General features: G+C 50.7%; 1 protein-coding gene across 2 annotated transcripts; it reads right to left on the reverse strand.

Annotated features, from left to right (window-relative positions):
* Positions 1-569: 569 nt before the first annotated feature.
* NAA40 (N-alpha-acetyltransferase 40, NatD catalytic subunit) lies at positions 570-19389 on the reverse strand. Of its 2 annotated transcripts, XM_007994478.3 has the most exons (8): positions 19186-19389; positions 11679-11774; positions 10589-10641; positions 5459-5554; positions 5227-5385; positions 4955-5038; positions 3814-3891; positions 570-3526 (listed from the first exon to the last, which is right to left on the reverse strand). In XM_007994478.3, exons 1-8 carry the CDS (start codon positions 19189-19191, stop codon positions 3385-3387), a joined length of 714 nt encoding a protein of 237 aa, XP_007992669.1. In that variant the 5' UTR covers positions 19192-19389; the 3' UTR covers positions 570-3384. The 2 variants fall into 2 exon arrangements, with proteins under 2 accessions (XP_007992669.1, XP_007992674.1); XM_007994483.3 differs by lacking the exon at positions 10589-10641 and having other exon boundaries at positions 3270-3526; positions 19186-19294.
* Positions 19390-20163: the final 774 nt, after the last annotated feature.

Genomic DNA, 20163 nt, shown 5'->3' on the forward strand with positions numbered 1-20163 from the left:
CTGCATAGCTCCATCTGTCACATTAGGGGGTCACAGCCTCCACAAACTCATAACTCTCCTGCCCCAGCAGGCCTGACAGGAGCTACCCTTCCTTGGAGCCTCTGTCTTCTGTGAATGGACGGAAGAGGGCAGGAATCTTAAGAGACAAAGAATATTTTGAGTAACCCAATAAAGTCAGAGGAAAGAAGCACTCTCGTCTATTCACCTCCCACATACGGGGACTGAAATTTACATTTGGACACAGATGTCAAATGTCACAAGGCTGGCTTGGGACTTTCTTTGCAGGATGCAAAGCAGGCACCCTTCAGAACACCTTTGGCCTCTACTTAGAACTTCTGGGAAGTGGCACAAACACATACATTTGGTCTCTGTTCCCAACTCTGGCTGCTTGCCTCAGACAGCCTGAGGTTTCCTCCGGTATGGGGCTTCTTCACAGGGCAAGGCATGGGGCTATCATAGCCACACACCTTCTGATGTTCGGACCCAATGTTGGGACAGGCTCAGGGTCCAAAGCTTCCCAGATTCACGCTGCCCATGGTGCCCCAGCATCAGGAAGCCATCTCAGCAGCTGAACAAAGTGTTTTTTATTTGTGACATACAAATACAACCAATGCAAAAAGAGATCACTTTTTCCCTTTGATTCCAGTGATAACAAGCTGCTAAAGAAAAATATATATATATCAAGGAGTTTATCTTCCGAATTTCCTCTAAAAAAAAAAAAGGATTAAAAATAACCATTCACATGTCCTATACATACTTGACACCAACAAAAATAACCTGAAATAGGGTGGATGTAAATAAAATTAAAAAAAAAAAATCTTAACATGCTCCAAACAAACAAACAAAAAGCCTGGTACAAGAGGCCTGCTATGTTTGTTTTTTTTTTTTTTTTTGAGATGGAGTCTCGCTCTGTCACCTAGGCTGGAGTGCAATGGCATGATCTCAGCTCACCGCAACCTCCGCCTCCCAGGTTCAAGCGAGTCTCCTGCCTCAGTCTCCCGAGTTGCTGGGATTACAGGCCACAACCACGCTTGGCTAATTTTTGTATTTTTTAGTAGAGATGGGGTTTTGCCATGTTGACCAGGCTGGTCTTGAACTCCTGACCTCAGGTGACCCCACCTGCCTCAGCCTCCCAAAGTGCTGGGATTACAGGTGTAAGCCACCACGCCCAGCCATGCCTGCTATGTTTCTCAAAACCAAGACCTGGGGGAAGTGGAGAAAGACAGATGTTTCGGAAATGAATGGGCTCAACACCAACGACAGTGATTGCGGGTCTCAGACAGTGCCTCTCCCACCCTAGTCCCCACCTCCTGAGGAACCCTTCGGGACATGGCCTGCAGAGACTAGGGTGAGCAGGGTATGGCACCAAGCACCCGTTGACCAGTTGATGCCACGCATCCAGTGACTGGAAAGAGACAATGTACACTGAACTCACCTTACAAGGGATGAACACGGGGGGTTCCTTTTGGTCCCCTTGAGTGAGAGGTATCAGGAATCCATGATCTAAGATAATAAATATTTATCATCTGTGTCCTTTGAGAGACAGGGACCAGAGAAAAATCTCTTCCTAAACATGCTCCTGTGGTTTCATGATTCTTAGGAGTCTACCAAACCCCTCCAGCAATGTCATCTCCCTGGGATGAAACCCATCAGGAGCCAGCAGGGTGAGGCAGAGGCAGACATTCCAGTGTAAAGTCGCAAGGCCCTCTCTAAGGAGTACCCAGTCCCACTGCTGCCCATCAAGAGCGGTGCAGAGTGCTCAGCAGAGGGGCCAGGCTGGGTGAGGGAGGCCCTGTGTACACAGGCTCCTGCACCAGCAGGAATCCAGGTGAGAAGCAAGGACCACTCTGGGGAGATCTGCCAGGACAGACTGCCGGAGTCGGGCAGAGGGTAGGATGTGAGCAGATGCTGAGGTCGGACCAACAGACCTCTGCGAGATCAACTTCACAAAGGCTGGAACCTTTACGATACTCCCCAAAGCAGAGCTCAGGGATATCCACAGGGAGCTGTTAGGTGCTTTTTCCTTGATAAGGATTTGGTTTTTCTTCCCTGTAAGAGGAACAAGGTCTAGAGATCAGGATGAGCATTAGTTCTGAGCCTGCCTTTCTATCCTATGAGAGAGGAGGAAGGCTTTCTGCTTCCCCTGCTCCAGCTTGTTACCACAGGGTGACACCAGAGAGAAAAGCAGCTGTTTTGGCCACTGAGAGGCATTCCTGCTGCAGCCTGAGCTATGGCTTGGCTGGGCCATGGCAGTGGCACTAGTGCCTCACTGAGGCACTGAGGGGCAAAGCTGAGGAGTGCAGGCAGAGGGGCCTGCTGCTGGCTGGGGGCTCTCTGAAGAGGGAGGGTGACTGCAGGGAGGGGTGCCCTACCCTTAGAGAGCTATCAGCACCAAGAGATGAGAAGAAATGGGAGTTAACTACACGAGAAACGAGAAGTCCTTCTGGGGAAGATAAGGGGCTCCCTGATGTTATTCTCCCCTTGAGACTAAGAACAGAGGTATTTGGGGGTAGACGTGAGAGGCAGAGGAGAAAGAACGGTGAGGGCTGGCAGACAAGAACAAGCAAAACCTCTGGCTTTCTTCTATGAATCAAAAGCTCAGGTCACTGCCATGAGACCAGGAGGTTAAGCTTAGAATGCAGCAATGTCCAGGAGCCTAGAGAAGCAATCATCCCCATGGTGGGTCCCACAGAACACCTCATTCCTGGTCCTTTCAGCCTCTCTCTCACTGACAGTGATGGAGAGAGGCAGTCTTCCTCCCAGAGTCAGTTGGTCTCAACGTGAGCCCACTCCATGAATCCATAAAAACAGCTGGAAAGAGCTTTCTTCACTTCCCTGCATCTTGGCACAAAAGATCTTCCCACAGTCTCCATAAGAGCATTCCATCTGCGAAAGTGTGAGTCTCTCTGAAGCCTCCCTCTATGCCCAGATCTTACACCCTGTGTGCTCCTCTTTGGGGATCAGCAAACCCCAGACCCAGGACTCCAGAACTTTCATAAAGGTGGGCATAAACATTCCATTTGTCCAAGTGTGTGTGTCGGGGAGGGGAGGTTGCCAGGACTCTAGGAGCTGCAGAGGTGGGAGAACCTCCACTGCAGGGCCCAGGAGCCAAGTGAGGAGGCAGCCACTGTGGAGGATGAGCTTCACTGCCAGGCCCCACCCACTCTTCCCTCTCTCTTTCATTCCCTCCTAGCACTCTGGTCTCCTAGGAGAGGAGGAGCAGCTCATACCACTTCTCCCCAGGGTTCTGTGCTCTCAGGGTGCAGCCTGGTACGTGCAGGGCTGGGGAGGCCACAGCTCTGAGGACACCTGGCAAATGGTGAGACCAGGAAAGAGGAAAGGCCTTAGGAGAGAGCACTGTGACTTGAAAGTGGCTCTGAGAGTTCAGTGGCAGCAGCCACCACAGTGCCCACCCGCGTGGGAGTGCTGGCTGTCCCCAAACTTGGTCCTCCGGCTCAGGATCTCATAGGAGCAATCCTCCCCACAGCAACCGGACATGCTGGGGGAAGAGTCATCAATTTCAAATCTGCAAGGCAGGCAGGAGAAAAGGGTTGGTGGCAGGCAGCTGAGTGCCTTCCTCCCTGGCCTGAGAACTCTTCCACCAGCTACAGTGATGAGACCCTTAGGACAAGGGTGCAGGAGGTGGACAGCTGACCAAGTCAGAGAGCACTGCCATACCGTCTCCCCAGACCTGAACCCCCATGACCACTGGACCATGAGCTCAGGCATCAGGATGAATAGGGGCCAGGACCAGAAAAATGGCCCTGGGAAGGCCCACCTACCACCCAGAAGGGCCCACACCCAGCTCCTTACTGCAATGCTTCTCTGAAGAACTGGTAGGCGCCATGATTGTGTTTAAATACTGTTAACATAACCTTCTTCATCTGTGTGCTAGAAGAAAGCAGAGCAAACACCTTTTAGAAAGAGAAACATGGCCAGGCGAGTTGGTATGCACCTGTAATCCCAGCACTTTGGGGGGCCAAGGCGGGAGGATCACTTGAGCCTGGATGGTAGAGGCCACAGTGAGATATGATCATACCATGGCACTCCAACCTGGGTGCCAGAGTGAGACCCTGTCTCAAGAAGAAAAGAAAAAGAAAGAAAAAGAAAAGAAAACAGAGACTACGGTCATGCTTCCTTTCCTTTCTGTCTTTGTCTGTTACCCCCTTTTACCCGCACAAGTGCTCCTGAATTTGGCCTCTAGCCTCTAGAGGTCTTGGACCCCCTCGCCACTCACTGCTTCCCCCAATCGCAGGCTGATGAGACTGCACAGGCATCAGCCCTGACCAGATGGGCTTCTTCCAGAGCAGGGATCTTTCCCACTTCCTCTCTGTAGCACCGTTACTTAGGTACAGAACGTGGCACAGATTAGGAACTCAAAAGATGCTCGCTGGCCAGGTGTGGTAGCTCACACCTATAATCCCAGCACTTTAGGAGGCTGAGGTGGGCAGATCACCTGAGGTCAGGAGTTCAAGACCATCCTGGCTAACATGGTGAAACCCCATTTCTACCAAAAATACAAAAATTAGCTGGGCATGGTGGCGCATGCCTGTAATCCCAGCCACTCGGGAGGCTGAAGCAGGAGAATTGAACCCGGGAGGTGAAGGTTGAACCCGGGAGGTGAAGGTTGAACCCGGGAGGTGAAGGTTGAACCCGGGAGGTGAAGGTTGCAGTGAGCCAAGACCGCGTCATTGCATTCCAGCCTGCAACAGGAGTGAAACTCTGTCTCAAAAAAAAAAAAAAAAAAAGATGTTTGCTGCGCTGAGCTAAACATGCAAAATCTGGAGTCATAACAAGGCAGGGAGCATCTTATTGACAGGGTTCTAAAACACCTTTCTCCCAAAACACGCCTATGAGCCTCCCCCTCCAATGAGACTCAAAGAATAGCAAGTGCCTCAGCGGCAGCTCCTTCCATTTGAGTGCTATATGGATCTCCTAAGAAGGGAGGCCTTACCTGTTGGCCATGAGCTGTAGAATCTGTATAAGGAACTTCCCCAGGCCTTTCCGCCGCACCTTGCTTTCCAACTGCACTTCATAGCTAGGTGAAGAAAGGAGAGGTGAGCGTGCAGGATGGGGCATGAAGAGGCTGTAAGGTCTGGCAGAGGAGCTTGCAGTCCTTGGCAGCCCATAGACCTAGGTAGGTCCAGGGCCTTTGTCACCTGGCTGGAGTGCCTGTACCATCACCAGGGTCTCTCTCCCCTACCTCCCCCAAGCCATGGCTCCTACCAGTACAGGACTTCATCCCCACACTCCACGTCAAACCGGAAGTGAGAAAAGGCAACAGGGACGGAGCTGTTTTCCCATGCGATGAGGTACCAGGCTCGGTCATCTGTCATTTCCTCCCGTTTCTCTCGGTCCTTCCAGCCCCACTCACTCTGCTCATACCTGGGGAATTTGGGAGCAGTCAGAAGGGAAAGCTGGGAGAGGAACTAGGCTCCCCTGGTCGGGACACGCTTACATGGTTTGCATATTCGTTTTGGTCAGGTCAAAGGCCCAATCCACGGTGGCTGGCTCCAGTCCAGACACTCGCTTACATTCAATGGAGACATTCAACCTGTGAAGAAGACAGGAGGTGTACAGAATTGGTTACAGCTCTCCTGCCAGGGCACTCCCTCCTCTACAGGGAGGAGGGCCCAGTCGCAGTTACTCTACAGAGAAAAGCCTACCCTGTATCTTCCCCAGCATCACTAGAGAAGGTGCAGGAACAAAGTCTTTCAGGCTGAGATTAATAACTGTGGCCACACCGCCCACCCCCCAACCACAAGGCCCATTTCCTGCCTCCCCAAGCTGTCCTAATCCGCCTCAGCAATTTGTAAACTTCTTGTCCCTCTCTGCTCCTTCCTTATTCTTTTCCTACCTTTTCTGTCTCTTCTGTACTTTGTTATAAACACTCATGTCTTCCGTTATTTAGTTCCTGCCCTTAGACATTTTTCCTGTTGCTGTAATTTCTGAACTGACTCCTCATCGGGCTCCCACGGGACCCCATTCCTTTTATCTAACAATTGCGCCTTCAAAACCACTGGGTGACCCTAGGTCCTTCAAGAAGACTACGGCTCAACACGCCCCACCCCGCCCCAGGAGTCCTGCCTGCCTCATCTGAGGAATAGGGATACTCTCAGCTATCAACAGGTTAAGGCCGGCACAGTGGCTCACACCTGTAATCCCAGTAATTCAGGGAGGCCAAGGCATATGGATCACCTGAGGTCAGGAGTTCAAGATGAGCCTGACCAACACAGTAAAATCCCATCTCAACTAAAACTACAAAAAAATTAGCTGGGCATGGTGGTGGGTGCCTGTAATCCCAGCTACTGGAGAGGCTGAGGCAGGAGAATCGCTTGAACCTGGGAGGCGGAGGTTGCAGTGATCCAAAATCATGCCATTTCACTCCAGCCTGGGCAATGAAAGCGAAACTCTGTCTCAAAACAAACAAACAAACAAACAAACAAAAACGGGTGAAGCAGGATCCAGCCCAACACTGTTTTTCTAAACCCACAAATGCTGTAGGTGTTAAGATATCTGTTTCTAAATGAAATTTAAGTAACAGTTAAACTCCTTGACCAATCTGTGAAATAACATTCTTTAGATAGCACTACATTCTGAAAGGACTAGAGGCAGCAAACCCTAAGCCTTTAAAGAGCTCCCGTATCAATCTCTCAGTGACCTTTGATACAATCCCCAGAGGATATGCTCACTGGAATCCCATCACTTCTACTGACTGGCACGCCACATTTGCTCAGCCTTATAAATTCAGAACTTCCTGCCCCTAAGGGCATCTTCCTTTCTTTATCAATCACTTAGCTATCACAGCTGCCCAAACATAGCACTGCATCTGTCTTAACTATAAAATGCCCAGAGTTGGCTGGCAATGCCTGTTTTGGAGCTATTCCACATTTCTGGAAGCCAATGGAAATATGGAATATGAAAACACTATGAAGCCGGGCGCAGTGACTCACGCCTGTAATCCCAGCACTTTGGGAGGCCGAGGCGGGCAGATCACCTGAGGTCAGGAGTTAGAGACCAGCTTGGCCAACATAGTGAAACCCTGTCTCTAATAAAAATACAAAAAATTAGCCGGCGTGGTGGCGGGCACCTGTAATCCCAGCTACTCTGGAGGCTGAGGCAGGAGAATTGCTTGTACCCGGGAGGCAGAGGTTGCAGTGAGCTGAGATCACGCCATTGCACTCCAGCCTGGGTGACAGTGCAAGACTCTGTCTCAAAAACAAAAAGAAAAACACGATGAGATATCACAATATGGGATCTCTAAAGTATGTCAAAAGCCTTTCCAGGCTGGGCACAGTGGCTCACGCCTATTATCCCAGCACTTCGGGAGGCTGACGTGGGTGGATCACCTGAGGTCAGGAGTTTGAGACCAGCCTGGTCAACATGGTGAAACCCCATCTTTACTAAAAATACAAAAATTAGCAGGGCATGAGGGCATGTGCGTGTAGTCCCAGCTACTAGGGAGGCTGAGGGAGGAGAATTGCTTGAATCCAGGAGGTGGAGGCTGCAGTGAGCCGAGATTACGCCACTGCACTCCAGCCTAGGCACAGAGCAAGACTCTGTTTCAAAAAAAAAAAAAAAAAAAAAAACTCATACTAGCTGCTACTTACTGAGCTGCATATATTCTTTCTCTTCCTTAAAAAAAAAACCTTGCGCCGGGCGCGGTGGCTCACGCCTGTAATCCCAGCTCTCAGGGAGGCAGAGGCGGGAGGATAGCTTGAGCCCAGGAGTTCGAGACCTGCCTGGGTAATACAGCGAGACCCCGTTCTCCACAGAAAGGAAAAAAAAAAAAAACAACCGCAAATTTGGCATCATCATCCTATTAGACAGGTAAGAAAACGAGGCTTGAGGAATATGAGTGACTTCTCCAAGTAGAGCTACTAAGACGTCCAGCTACAATTCAACCCCCCAGCACAGAGAAACCAGAGCCCCTGTTTATCCCCAAGCCAAGATGTTACATTCTGGAAGCACAACTCATCAACAGCATCTCAGGGAAGGCAGATTATGCTTCCTATTTAGGACAAAAAAAGGACAAAAAAAGGTGAGGGAGCCTTCAGTCCAGAGCCTATAGTTAACTGGATCAGTAATAATAACAGCAAACAGGGTGAGGGTTGAAAATTTACCTACTGGGTACACGATCACTATTTGGGTGATGGGTACACTAGATGCCCGACCCCACCATTACACAAAATATCTGCACATGTACCTCGCGAATCTAAAATGAAATTGTAAAATAAAATAAAATAAAATAACAGCAAACACTTATCTAGCTTTTATTACGCTCCAGGAACTAACACTTTACATCTTATCCTCCTGACAACTCCATGAGAAACGTACCATTATTAGAACCATTTTTGGTTTTTGGGTTTTTGTTTTGTTTTGAGACAGGGTCTTGCTATCACCCAGGCTAGAGTGCAATGGTGCTACCATGGCTCACTGCAGCCTCCATCTCCCAGGCTCAAGCAATTCTCCCACATCAGCCTTCTCAGTAGCTGGGACTACAGGCATGTGCCACCATGCCCAGCTAATTAAAAAAAATTTTTGTTTTGTAGAGACAGGGTCTTCCTATGTCGCCAGAACTAGTCTTGGACTCTTGGGCACAAACAATCCTCCCAACCTCAGCCTCCCAAAGTGCTGGGATTACAGGTATGAGCCACCACACCTGCCCCAGGCCCATTTTTTTTTTTTTTTTTTTTTTTTTTTTTTTTGAGACGGAGTCTCGCTCTGTCTCCCAGGCTGGAGTGCAGTGGCCAGATCTCAGCTCACTGCAAGCTCCGCCTCCCGGGTTTACGCCATTCTCCTGCCTCAGCCTCCGGAGTAGCTGGGACTACAGGCGCCCGCCACCTCGCCCGGCTAGTTTTTTGTATTTTTAGTAGAGACGGGGTTTCACCGTGTTAGCCAGGATGGTCTCGATCTCCTGACCTCGTGATCCGCCCGTCTCGGCCTCCCAAAGTGCTGGGATTACAGGCTTGAGCCACCGCGCCCGGCCACCAGGCCCATTTTTAACTAGAAAATTGAGGAACAGAGAGATTAGGTAATTTGTTCAGAGTCAGTTGGGCACAGCATTTTAGGAGGCCGAGGTGGGAGGACCACTTGAGGACAGCAGTTTGAGACCAGCCTGGACAATGTAGGCGAGACCCCTTCTCTACCAAAAAATATTTTTCTTTTTAAAGAAAAAGAAAAGTAATTTGTTCAGGGCCAATTAGCCAGTAAGTGGCTTTTAATAATTATACTATATACTCAGGGAAAGAGCACTAGATTGGAAATTAAAAGCCCCCTCAGCTGTCAGGTGAAAACTCCATAAACTCAGAAAGCTCGTTTCACTCTCTGGACCTCAGTTTCCCATGCATTAAATGTGAGTGTCAGCCTAGATAATTTTCCAAATTTGTTTCAGCTCAATGATTCTTTGCATAGAGAGAATAATCAGTCCGGAAGAGACATCAGGTCGGGTGCAGTGGCTCACACCTGTAATCCCAGCACTTTGGGAGGCTGAGGCAGGCAGATCAGTTGAGGTCAGGAGTTCAAGACCAGCCTGGCCAACATGGTGAAACCCTGTCTCTACTAAAAATACAAAAGTTAGCTGGGCGCAGTGGCTCACGCCTATAATCCCAACACTGAGAGGCTGAGACAGGTGGATCACGAGGTTAGGAGTTCAAGACCAGCCAGGCCAAGATGGTGAAACCTTGACTCTTACTGAAAACACAAAAATTAGCTGGACATGGTGGCAGGCACCTGTAATACCAGCTATTCGGGAGGCTGAAACAGAATTGCTTGAATCCGGGAGGCAAAGGTTGCAATAAGCCGAGATCGCACCACTGCACTCCAGTATGAGTGACAGAGCAAGACTCTGTCTCAAAAAAACAACAAAAAAAACCCCCACAAAAATTAGTGAGGTGTGGTGGCGCGCACCTATAATCCCACGTACTCAGGAGGCTAAGGCAGGAGAATCGGCTGAGCGCAGAAGGTGGAGGTTGCAGTGAGCCAAGATTGCGCCACTGTACTCCAGCCTGGGTGACTGAGCAAGACTCCATCTCAAAAAAGAAAACTATCTAAAGAGACATTGGTCTGAGATGAAGTGCAATCTTTGCTCATTTATGGATTCTTCTGCCACCCTACCTGGGGGATTTTATATCAACAGAGGACACGAGCCACAGTTTCTGCTTTTTCTTTTTGTTTTGTTTTAATGGAGTTTTGCTCTTTTTGCCCAAGTTGGAGTGCAATGGCGCTACCTCAGCTCACTGCAACCTCTGCCCCCCAGGTTCAAGCAATTCTCCTGCCTCAGCCTCCCAAGTAGCTGGGATTATAGGTGCCCGTCACCACGCCCGGCTAATTTTTTTTTAAATTTTTAGTAGAAATGGGGATTCACTATGTTAGCCAGGCTAGTCTCCAACTCCTGACCTCAGGTGATCCAGCCGTCTTGGCCTCCCAAAGTGCTGGGATTACAGGCGTGAGCCACCACGCCCAGCCCTGTTTTTTCATAGATATGAAGAAGAATGAGAAAATTTGTGTCTGAGGAAGCCTACTCTGGAAAGGGAATTCCTGAAGACGCTCAAGGAGACAGCAGTTGGTAATGTTCAATGTAACTCACCCGTTTCTATCATATTTCTTGAACACTGGGAAAGCCTCCAGAGGGTCTCCGAGCTGTGGAGGGAAAGAAAAGAGGAATAGCACAGACAAGTGTGGCGGAGGTGCAGGCCCTGTCCCAAGAGCTGTTGTCTTGGAGTGGGATGCTGTGGGGATCCACAACGGGAGACTAGCTTCAGCCCCAGGAGCAGTCTCCCAGAACCCTCCATTTGCCTAGCTCTGAAGTCACATGTGCAAGGAAGGCTTTGGTGGGGAGGCCCATGAGAGTTAAGTTTGGCATCACCTGACAGGGCAAGAGGAGACCTCACTGGCCTGTGGGCATACTACCTGCTCACAGCACAGCTAACCCAAAGAAGAGAGGCTACCTGATCTGCCACACACGTCCTAAAAGAAGCCTCCACTGACTTCACCTGGTTACAACTCCAGATGGAAAATCAAGTCCCTGAGCCACATCCTTAAAATGAGTGTTTACCATGAGTGGGTTAAAAGAATGACCAAAAAATGGGATACTAAATGGAGGCAGAGGCTGAGCGCTGTGGCTCATGCCTGTAATCCCAGCACTTTGGGAGGCCAAGGTGGGTGAAACGCTTGAGCTCAGGAGTTCAAGACCATCCTGGGCAACAAGGTCAAACTCCATCTCTATAAAAATTACCCAGTTGTGGTGGCAAGCACCTATAATCCCAGCTAATTGAGAGGCTGAGGTGGGAGGATCGCTTGGGCCCCGGCGGCAGAGGCTGCAAGGTTGAAGTGAGCCGAGATCGCACCACTATATTCCAGCCTGGATGACAGAGTGAGACCCTGTCTCACAAAAAAAGAAAACAAAATTATCTAGATCCTCCTCTATCCATAAGGAAGAAGTTCCACAGGGAGGCAGCTGCTTCACTGGAATCCACATTTTCCCAAACATCTGGGCCAACTGCCAGCACCAACTCCCAACACACAGGTATGAGCTCAGTTCCCTGCACAGCAAGGAGGCAGAGGCGGTGTGGGTGGGTAGTGTCAGAATTCTGCCACAGGGTGGCGACAAAACAAGTCAAATTATAAACCAAGTTGAAGTCCCAGGAGGCAGGGACTAGGAAGAAAAGGAGAATCACCCTGTTGGCAGCGTCCACTTTGGCACAAATGGCATCCATGGCTGCTCGCTCCTCCAACCGCTTCTGCTTCTTCTCCTTGGCTTTGCTTGACTTCCTCTGCAACAGAGGAAAGCAACATTAGCTGGAAGGGCTGTGGCCAATAAAACACTGACTTTCCCTTTAAGGAACCGAAGTGCCTTGCATCCACAGGCCTGGCCCAGTGGTGAGAAATTTCCCGCCTCATCTGCCACACGTTTGGAGGGGTGGGAAAGACCCAAGCAGGTCATTTTGTAGTGGGGAGTCCTCAGAAGTCACCAGACTTCTCAGCTTCCCTTCAGGAAGAGCAGTGGCCTTCCTGAAACAGACACTGTGGGGATGCTGCGGAACAGCTGACAATGCCTGCAGCAGGCACTTAGTAAATATGCACTCACCCGCTCCCTCCTAAGGAGGGAACACCCAACTTTAGGCACACTGAAGACCGCTTCAGGGAGGAGACGGCATCTGAGGTAGCCACTGACGGCTGTTCCTAAGTATGTTTATTCAAAGCCTTTTCAGTGTCTTCCAGCGTTGGGTGACAAAGATCTGGTTGGCCACAGCTCCTGTGGGAGCTGGGTCTCATTTCAAGTGGGGGCCACCGTGTTCTGACTCAAGGACATCAGAGCCATCCCCAGAAGCCCTGCTCAGTTTAGGCCAATGAGTGGCAGGCACACTACACACCCAGTGACAGGGCAGAGGGCAGGGGCCCAAGGGGTTCACCTCAGGACAGAGATGACACATGGCCAGCAAGATGAAGCTGCAGGCACACAGTCAGCAGCGGGGCAGCAGAGGAGCAGCAAAGTGGGGATTCTCCTGGCATAGAGCAGCGAATGGCAAATTGCCCATAGCTGCTTCTAGATTAGGTCCGGTTTTGAGGCCGATGTGATATTCTCTCAGGCCTAAGACCCGCTCACCCTATTGTGAAAAGCCCGGTAACACAGGGCAAGAGCCAGGCTCTGACACCTGGCAGGCCTCATCCAAAGCCTCCTTTTTTTTTTTTTTTGAGATGGAGTCCACTCTATCGCCCAAGCTGGAATGCAGTGGTGAGATCTCGGCTCACGGCAGCCTGTGCCTCCTGGGTTCAAGCGATTCTTCTGCCTCAGCCTCCCGAGTAGCTGGGATTATAGGCGTGTACCATTATGTCCAGCTAATTTTTGTATTTTTTTTTTTTTTTTTTTTTTTGAGACGGAGTCTTGCTCTGTCGCCCAGGCTGGAGTGCAGTGGCCGGATCTCAGCTCACTGCAAGCGCCGCCTCCCGGGTTCATGCCATTCTCCTGCCTCAGCCTCCCGAGTAGCTGGGACTACAGGCGCCTGCCACCTCGCCCGGCTAGTTTTTTTGTATTTTTTAGTAGAGACGGGGTTTCACCGTGTTAGCCAGGATGGTCTCGATCTCCTGACCTCGTGATCCGCCCGCCTCGGCCTCCCAAAGTGCTGGGATTACAGGCTTGAGCCACCGCGCCCAGCCAATTTTTGTATTTTTGGTAGTGACAGGATTTCACCAAGTTGGCTGGGCTGGTCACTAACTCCTGACCTCAAGTAATCCGCCTGCCTTGGCCTCACAAAGTGCTGGGATTACAGGCATGAGCCACCGCTCCAGGGCTGTCCAAAGCCTCTTCCTGCTCTCCACCCACTGCAGTGCTAGGAAGAGGCACAGCACTTCTCCGAGCCTCCCCCGGCTTGATGACTGAGGGTCTTAATGAGGGTTAATATGGCATGTGTTCAATAAAAGACTTCTCATTCTCTCTCCCCAGGACAACCAGACAGCACAGGCAAGCAAAGCGCATGCACCACCCAGCTAGTCCCCAGAAGGCACTCCAAAGGCACTGGTAAGTTGGCTCTGCTTTTTACCAATAGAGCAGCCTCTTTTGACAACCCCCCACACACCCCTCCTTTCCCTGAGCTCTCTGGAGAGGTTTGACAACCCTCAATTACATCTAGCCCCGACACAGACTGGCCCCAGGAAAGGACACTCAGAGCGATGAACCTTCTGCATGAGTTGAAAAACCAGCTGCCGGGGAAGTTCTCAGAATCAGTTCTACCCATGATTTTCCAAGGAATGACACTGCTTACCTCCTACTTTAATCAACCAAGAAGCAAAAGAGTTCAGATACCAGGAACTCACAGGGATTGCTCTTACAGCCGCAAACTCTACCAACACCAGCTATTAATTATCTCATGGCTGAGCGCTGTGTGGAACACAGGCAAGATCTCGTATCTTACCTCCCCAGAGGAAGGAACAAACCCGAGAATGGGCTGTCTTCACACGGCTGGACTCCTGGGATAGAACTCCCCTCCCTCTACCATGGATGGGTTTAGAGTATTCATCTTTTTCTCTGGAAATTTGGGTTTCAAGACAACACTGAGATATAGCTTGCAAAGTACCTTTACAAACATTATGTTTCTTTTTTTTTCTTTAGTTTATTTTTTTAGAGATAGGGGGAGTCTCACTGTGTTGCCCAGGCATGTCTCAAACTCCTGGGCTCAGGCGATCCTCCTGTCTTGGTCTCCCAAAGTGCTGGGATTACAGGTGTGAGCCACCACACCCAGCCTAGGTTATGTGTTTCAATTACCAGGGCAGAAACTATCACTTCCCTTTACACAGCAGGAAACTGAGGCTTGAAGAGACAACGTGACTACTCAGTTCTGCAGTGAATAAAGGGCAGAGGGGAGACTCAATCCCAGGGATGGGCTGCAGATCATGTTTGTTCCACTGGTCACACTGTCCCTACTAAGGCACCTACATCCTGCATAGTGGACTTCCATTCCGTCATCAACAAAGATTCTTGCACCCTGCCACGATAAAGCCTGGGCTTCAGAAGCCCTCGGCAACCACTCGCCAACTCCTTTCTCATTGCCTGGCTGGTCTGGTAACAGTGTGCCAACACAGTGCCGCTACAGGCCCTACCCTCTGCACTGAGGTAGAGGTGAGGGACAGAGAAGCCTCGGATGGAAGGTGTCCAGGGCTGCACCACAGGGCAGAAGAGCATAAGCTTTGGCATCAATCAGACTGGGCCTATGCTCTTCCTGACACCCCCAGAATGACTTGTGAAAGCAACTCCATCTCCATGAAGACGGGGGTGCAAATGCTGGCCTTTTGGAGCTGTAAGGGCAGGTTAGAAGCCAGCACACCTTCAGAGCAGGTACAAGCTCCCTTACTCCACCCTACATGCTTGCTCTCTTATATAGGCCTCAAGGATCAAAGGTGCTGGAGGGCAAGGGTAACGCCCAGAACCCAGAAAGCACTGAAGCCTGGGTTCCCTCCATCTCATTTCTAAGCATGAGCAGTAATTCCCAAGCACAAGCAGCAGGAGGGCCAGCCGGGCCTCTAGATTTGTGGGCTCATTCATGCAGACCTGGCAATCCTCAGAGTGAGGACTGGGGCTGCCATGGCCTGAGACTGCAGTAACTCAAGAACCCCGAGCTCTGCTGCCTGCCCATGGGGCAGGAGGCAGGGTGCAGTCAGCTGAGCCAGACAGGCAGGGAGGGGCCCCACTAAGAAAAGTGGTCTCCTGTTCCAATGAGCTCTGCCCCTGCCTTATGGAGGTAAGGCTGTCCTATAGGGACACAGGAAAATGCTCCTAATTAAAATGGGTAATAAGCACAGTGAACAGTAAAGCTCATTGTGGTTAAGTGTCTTTTCCAAGGGAGCTTTGTATAAAAAAAGAGAGTGCAGGATTTTGAGTCAAAAGACCTGGATTTCTCAGCTCTTTCACTTACTAGCTGCGTGACTTCAGGCAAGCTACTTAAGCTCTTTTCAGTAAGTTGCTCAAAATTTCTGACTCTCAGTTTTCTTTTCCATAAAATGGGGCTCGTAATGCCTCCACCAACAATCACAGGAGGGGACTTCTGTTTACAAGAACCTCCCTCAGACCTTCTGCCAGTGCTTTAATAAAGGTACTGGCCTGGGCGGTGGCTCAAGCCTGTAATTCCAGCACTTTGAGAGGCAGAGGCGGGCGGATCACGAGGTCAGGAGATCGAGACTATCCTGGCTAACATGGTGAAACCTTGTCTCTACGAAAAATACAAAAAATTAGCTGGGCGTAGTGGCGGGTGCCTCTAGTCCCAGCTACTAGGGAGGCTGAGGCAGGAGAATGGCGTGAACCCGGGAGGCGGAGCTTGCAGCGAGCCGAGATCACAGCATTGCAATCCAGCCTGGGCGAAGAGCGAGGCTTCATCTCAAAAAATAAATAACATAACATAACATAACATAACATAACATAACATAACATAACATAAAATAAAGTGATCGATTTTACTCTTCACAACCCAGCATGGTAGGTGTGACCACTTCTTTGATGAGAAATCTGAGGCACAGAGAGTTTACGGAACTTGGAGGGTCACAGAGCCGGTGAGGAGAGTTCTCAAAGTGGTCTCTTCCTTCCACTCCCTCCGACTCTCCCCATGAGGTGAGGGTAGATCCACTTTATCTGCCTGTATTCACCCAGTGCTCACCAAACAGCAGGTACTCAGTTCATATCTGCTGAATGAATCATCCAAGATCCAAATCCACATTTGAACCCTAAAGTCATGCTCCTTCCACCATGTCACAATTGCATTTATATGGCATTTTTTGTTTTAAAGTGTTACATAAATGTTTTCATATGCAATGCAAAACTCCTTCCCTTACTATTCCCATTGAAAAAATAACTCTATACACAGTTCTACGACTGGAAGGGGTCATAAAGACAAATGAAAAAAAACCACCCAATCCGGGCACGGTGGCTCATGCCTATAACCCCAGCACATTGGGAGGCCAAGGTGGGTCGATCACCTGAGGTCAGGAGTTCAAGACCAGCCTAGCCAACATGATGAAACCCGTCTCTACTAAAAATAGAAAAAAGTAGCCGGGCATGGTGGTTGATACCTGTATTTCCAGCTACTCGGGAGGCTGAGGCAGGAGAATCACTTGAACCCGGGAGGCAGAGATTGCAGTGAGCTGAGATTATACCACTGCACTCCAGCCTGGGCAAAGAGCACAACTCCATTTAAAAAACAAAAAAGGAAAAGAAAAGAAACATCCAGATGGGAGGAGGAGGCACCTTTCAGAAAAGGAATTTGGCATCTTTTAGATTTTCAGTATCAATGTCTCCATCCCATATACTACCCATTATCCAAAAAGAACCTGTTTTTGATGAAGCAAGAGAAATATAAATTCTAATTCCTGAAAGACGACACATGTGTGGCAACTAGGACACGTGTGTGGCAACTAGGACACGTGTGTGGCAACTAGGACACGTGTGTGGCAACTAGGACACGTGTGTGGCAACTAGGACACGTGTGTGGCAACTGAAGAGAAAGCCTCCATCTGAAGCCTCACTCAGCCTGAGGCCAGGCTCTGCCACACGGTGCCTACAAGGAATGATGACTTCCCCAGTACCCACAGTTGTGGAATGAGGGTGATGAGATGGTTCTAGCTGTGTTTCAGGGAGGAGAATTCAAGTCTCTCTGTTACTGTGAATTTTAGGCCAGAAGAGACTTTGTAGGGTCTCATGTGAGAAACACATCTGCAAAGTATAAGATTGAGGCCCTAAAGGATGCAAGGATTGCAGAATCTCTGGGGCATATTTCTTTTCTCCCTCACCCTGTCTTATGGTGTGGAGGGTCTGCTGTTTCCACCCAACCAACGAGGAAGTGCTGAACTAGAATGGCACGTTACACTTCGTGTTTTCTGCTTAATCTGCAGTGGCCGCTTCTGGTTAGACAGTTACTAAGCGACACCAGGGACAGAGGTTTCATTTAGTTTCAACAATGGCTGCGTCTAGGACCTTTCACCAAAATTTAGGTTAAATATGCCTAAGGTCTCTAGACTTGGTTTTCTACATATGAAGTACGTAATATCCAAAATTATTTGTTAAAACATGATGACTGTTTTGACACGGAGTAGACAACTATTTTTGTCTAATAAGTTGATTTGTTCAGTCGATAACTAGTGGAGTGAGGGGGGGAAAAAACTAGGTTAACAGTAGGGACAACCCAATGGGTTAAAAATAGCACAAATCTATTTCAGATCAGTAAAGTGAAGGCTGAGGATACAGGCAAAAATAACAGCCACTACTTAGGAGACACCTCCTTAGCAATCTACATCCATTATCTCACTTAATCTTCACTACTACCCTAAAGGGGAGGTGTCGGCATCCCAATTACAGAGGTGAGGAAATTCAAACACATAAAGGCCAACTCACTGGCACAATATTATACCGCCAGCAGCGAACACGCGGCTGGAATTGAGGTACCTCGGACTGCAAAGTCAGGGTTCCCTTAAGGTGATGGAAAATCCATGTAAACACTAACATAGGCCTGCGTGGTGGCTCACATCTCTAATCCCAGCAGTTTGGGAGGCCTAGGCGGGTGGACCGTCTGAGGTCTGGAGTTCGAGACCAGCCTGGCCAACATGGTGAAACCCTGTCTCTACTAAAAATACAAAAATTACCCGGGCATGGTGAGGGGGCTCTGTAATCCCAGCTGCTGGGGAGGCTGAGGCAGGAGAACCCCTTGAACCCAGGAGAAGGAGGCTGCAGTGAGCCGAGACCGCTCCATAGAACTCCAGCTTGGGCGACAAGAGCAAAACTCCAAGTCAAAAAAAAAAAAAAAAAAATGCAGCCAATACTAGGAAGGGCGTTATCTTTTTAGGAGGGTGACTGATACTGCTGTAATTGAGACTTAGTACGGTGAACGCACAGAAACTTGCAAATAACTTCTGCCCTACCCTATATCCTGGGAAAGTGAACTAAAATGCACCTCTAGGCTGCCGGCACGGAACAGGTGGTCAATCCGCAGCTGGGCCGCCGCCCCCGCCTCCCCGCATCTTCCCCTCTCACTCGCACAGCCCTCCCCTTGCAAAAACACCTGCTCTACCAAAACTCGTAACAACCCAGTGGTCATAAGAACCATTTCACTGCAACCAGGAGGCGTGAAGGCAGGAGTCTATGGGAAAGGAAGGCTGTGTTTATCAGGAGCAGCAAGAACGTGGTGGAGAGGTTTCGAAAGAGTGTAGGGGAACCGGCTTCGCTGAGACTGGAGTAGCGGGAAGCGCAGTGGACTGGGATTCGGGAGGCCCAAGGTGGGGTCTGACGCCCCCGCCAGTGTGACCTTGGCTAGGCGCCTTCTTTCCTCTGGGCCTCAATTCCCTCCAAGCCAGGGTTGACCTCGGATGTGAAAAGCGACGAAGCTGGTGACAGCCAGGTGATGAGTGACCCCGGGGGAACGGGAGGCTAACCCCAGGGTCCACGAGGGGGACGGGGGTGGGGAGGCCGGTAACGGGTCCGCGAGGCAGGAAGGGGCGGGCGTGACGCTGGGGGCGCCGAGAGGGTGGGGCCCCGGACAAGGGGCTCTCCAGAGGATTCCCGGGCTAGGCCTAGCGTGGGGACCCTTAGAATAGGGGTGTCAGGTCATGTGGGGGTCAGGGGTCACGTGAGGGGGTTTAAGAACAAAGGGGGCGAGGGTAGCGAGGAGCTCCCCTGGACCTCCCATCTCCTCTCTCTGCCTCACTCACCCCCATAGCGGCGGCGGCGACCCTCAACTCCTTCTTCACACACTTGCCGGCAGGGAGGCGGCAACGGCGGAGGCGGCAACAGCGGCGGCTGCAGAGCGGCGTACCCCGCACCGCGCATGCGCCTCGCAGCTCCCCCGCGCGCCCTGGTACCGCGCCGGCGCAGAACCGGTATAGGGGATCGGGGAGCCGGCGCGCAGGTGGAGCGCCCGCTAGGCGGGCCGAGGGTCTCGGACCAGAAGGAGGCGGGAACGCGGAGGAGCGTCGCGCCGGGAATGACGTTCGGCCAGGACCCGCCCCCTCGCAGGGCTGCGTCTGTAGCTATGGCAACGGCGGCGCCAAGCCTAGCTGCTGACCCAGGCCCTGAGCCGCGGGCCGCTGGGTGCCGGGTGGGTGGCAGCACCTCTCCTGCGGCCAGCGACTTCTCGGCCAAGCGCGTAGCAGCCGGCGGCACAGCCGCCTTCCCAGGCGGCCAATCGCTTCTCGACCTCTGAAGTACCTGCCCCTCCAGAGCCCCAGCGCGCGTAGCGGAAGTCTTTGGAAACTTTCCCACCTTCCAGATCCTGACTCTTGAAATTCCTTTTCTAACCAGAGTCCTGTTGTTCATTCATTCGTCTTCTAACCATTCATTCCCCATCCATTCATTCACGTTCTCAATAAAAATTAACTCGCGGCCGGGCACGGTGGCTCACGCCTGTAATCCCAGCACTTCTGGAGGCCGAGGTGGGTGGATCTCTCGAGGTCAGGAGTTCGAGACCAGCCTAGCCAACATGGTGAAACCCCGTCTCTACTAAAAATACAAAATAGCCGGGCGTGGTGGCGTGCAACTGTAATTCCAGCTACTCGGGAGGCTGAGGCAGGAGAATAACTTGAACCCAGGAGGTGGAGGTTGTAGTGAGCTAAGATCACGCCACTGCATTCCAGCCTGGGCGACAGAGCGAGACTGTTTAAAAAAATAAATAAATAAATAACTCGCATCTA

The sequence above is a fragment of the Chlorocebus sabaeus genome, chromosome 1, assembly GCF_047675955.1.
Source record: "Chlorocebus sabaeus isolate Y175 chromosome 1, mChlSab1.0.hap1, whole genome shotgun sequence".
Classification (NCBI taxonomy): domain Eukaryota; kingdom Metazoa; phylum Chordata; class Mammalia; order Primates; family Cercopithecidae; genus Chlorocebus; species Chlorocebus sabaeus.

What these genes read in the sequence shown, in the direction of transcription:
- NAA40 (XM_007994478.3), bottom strand. An exon ending in AAGAAATATGATAGAAACGG is followed by an intron (nt 5,555 to 10,588) that starts GTGAGTTACATT and finishes TCTTCTTCACAG; the next exon opens with GTTGAATGTCTCCATTGAAT. An exon ending in AAAACGAATATGCAAACCAT is followed by an intron (nt 5,386 to 5,458) that starts GTAAGCGTGTCC and finishes CAAATTCCCCAG; the next exon opens with GTATGAGCAGAGTGAGTGGG.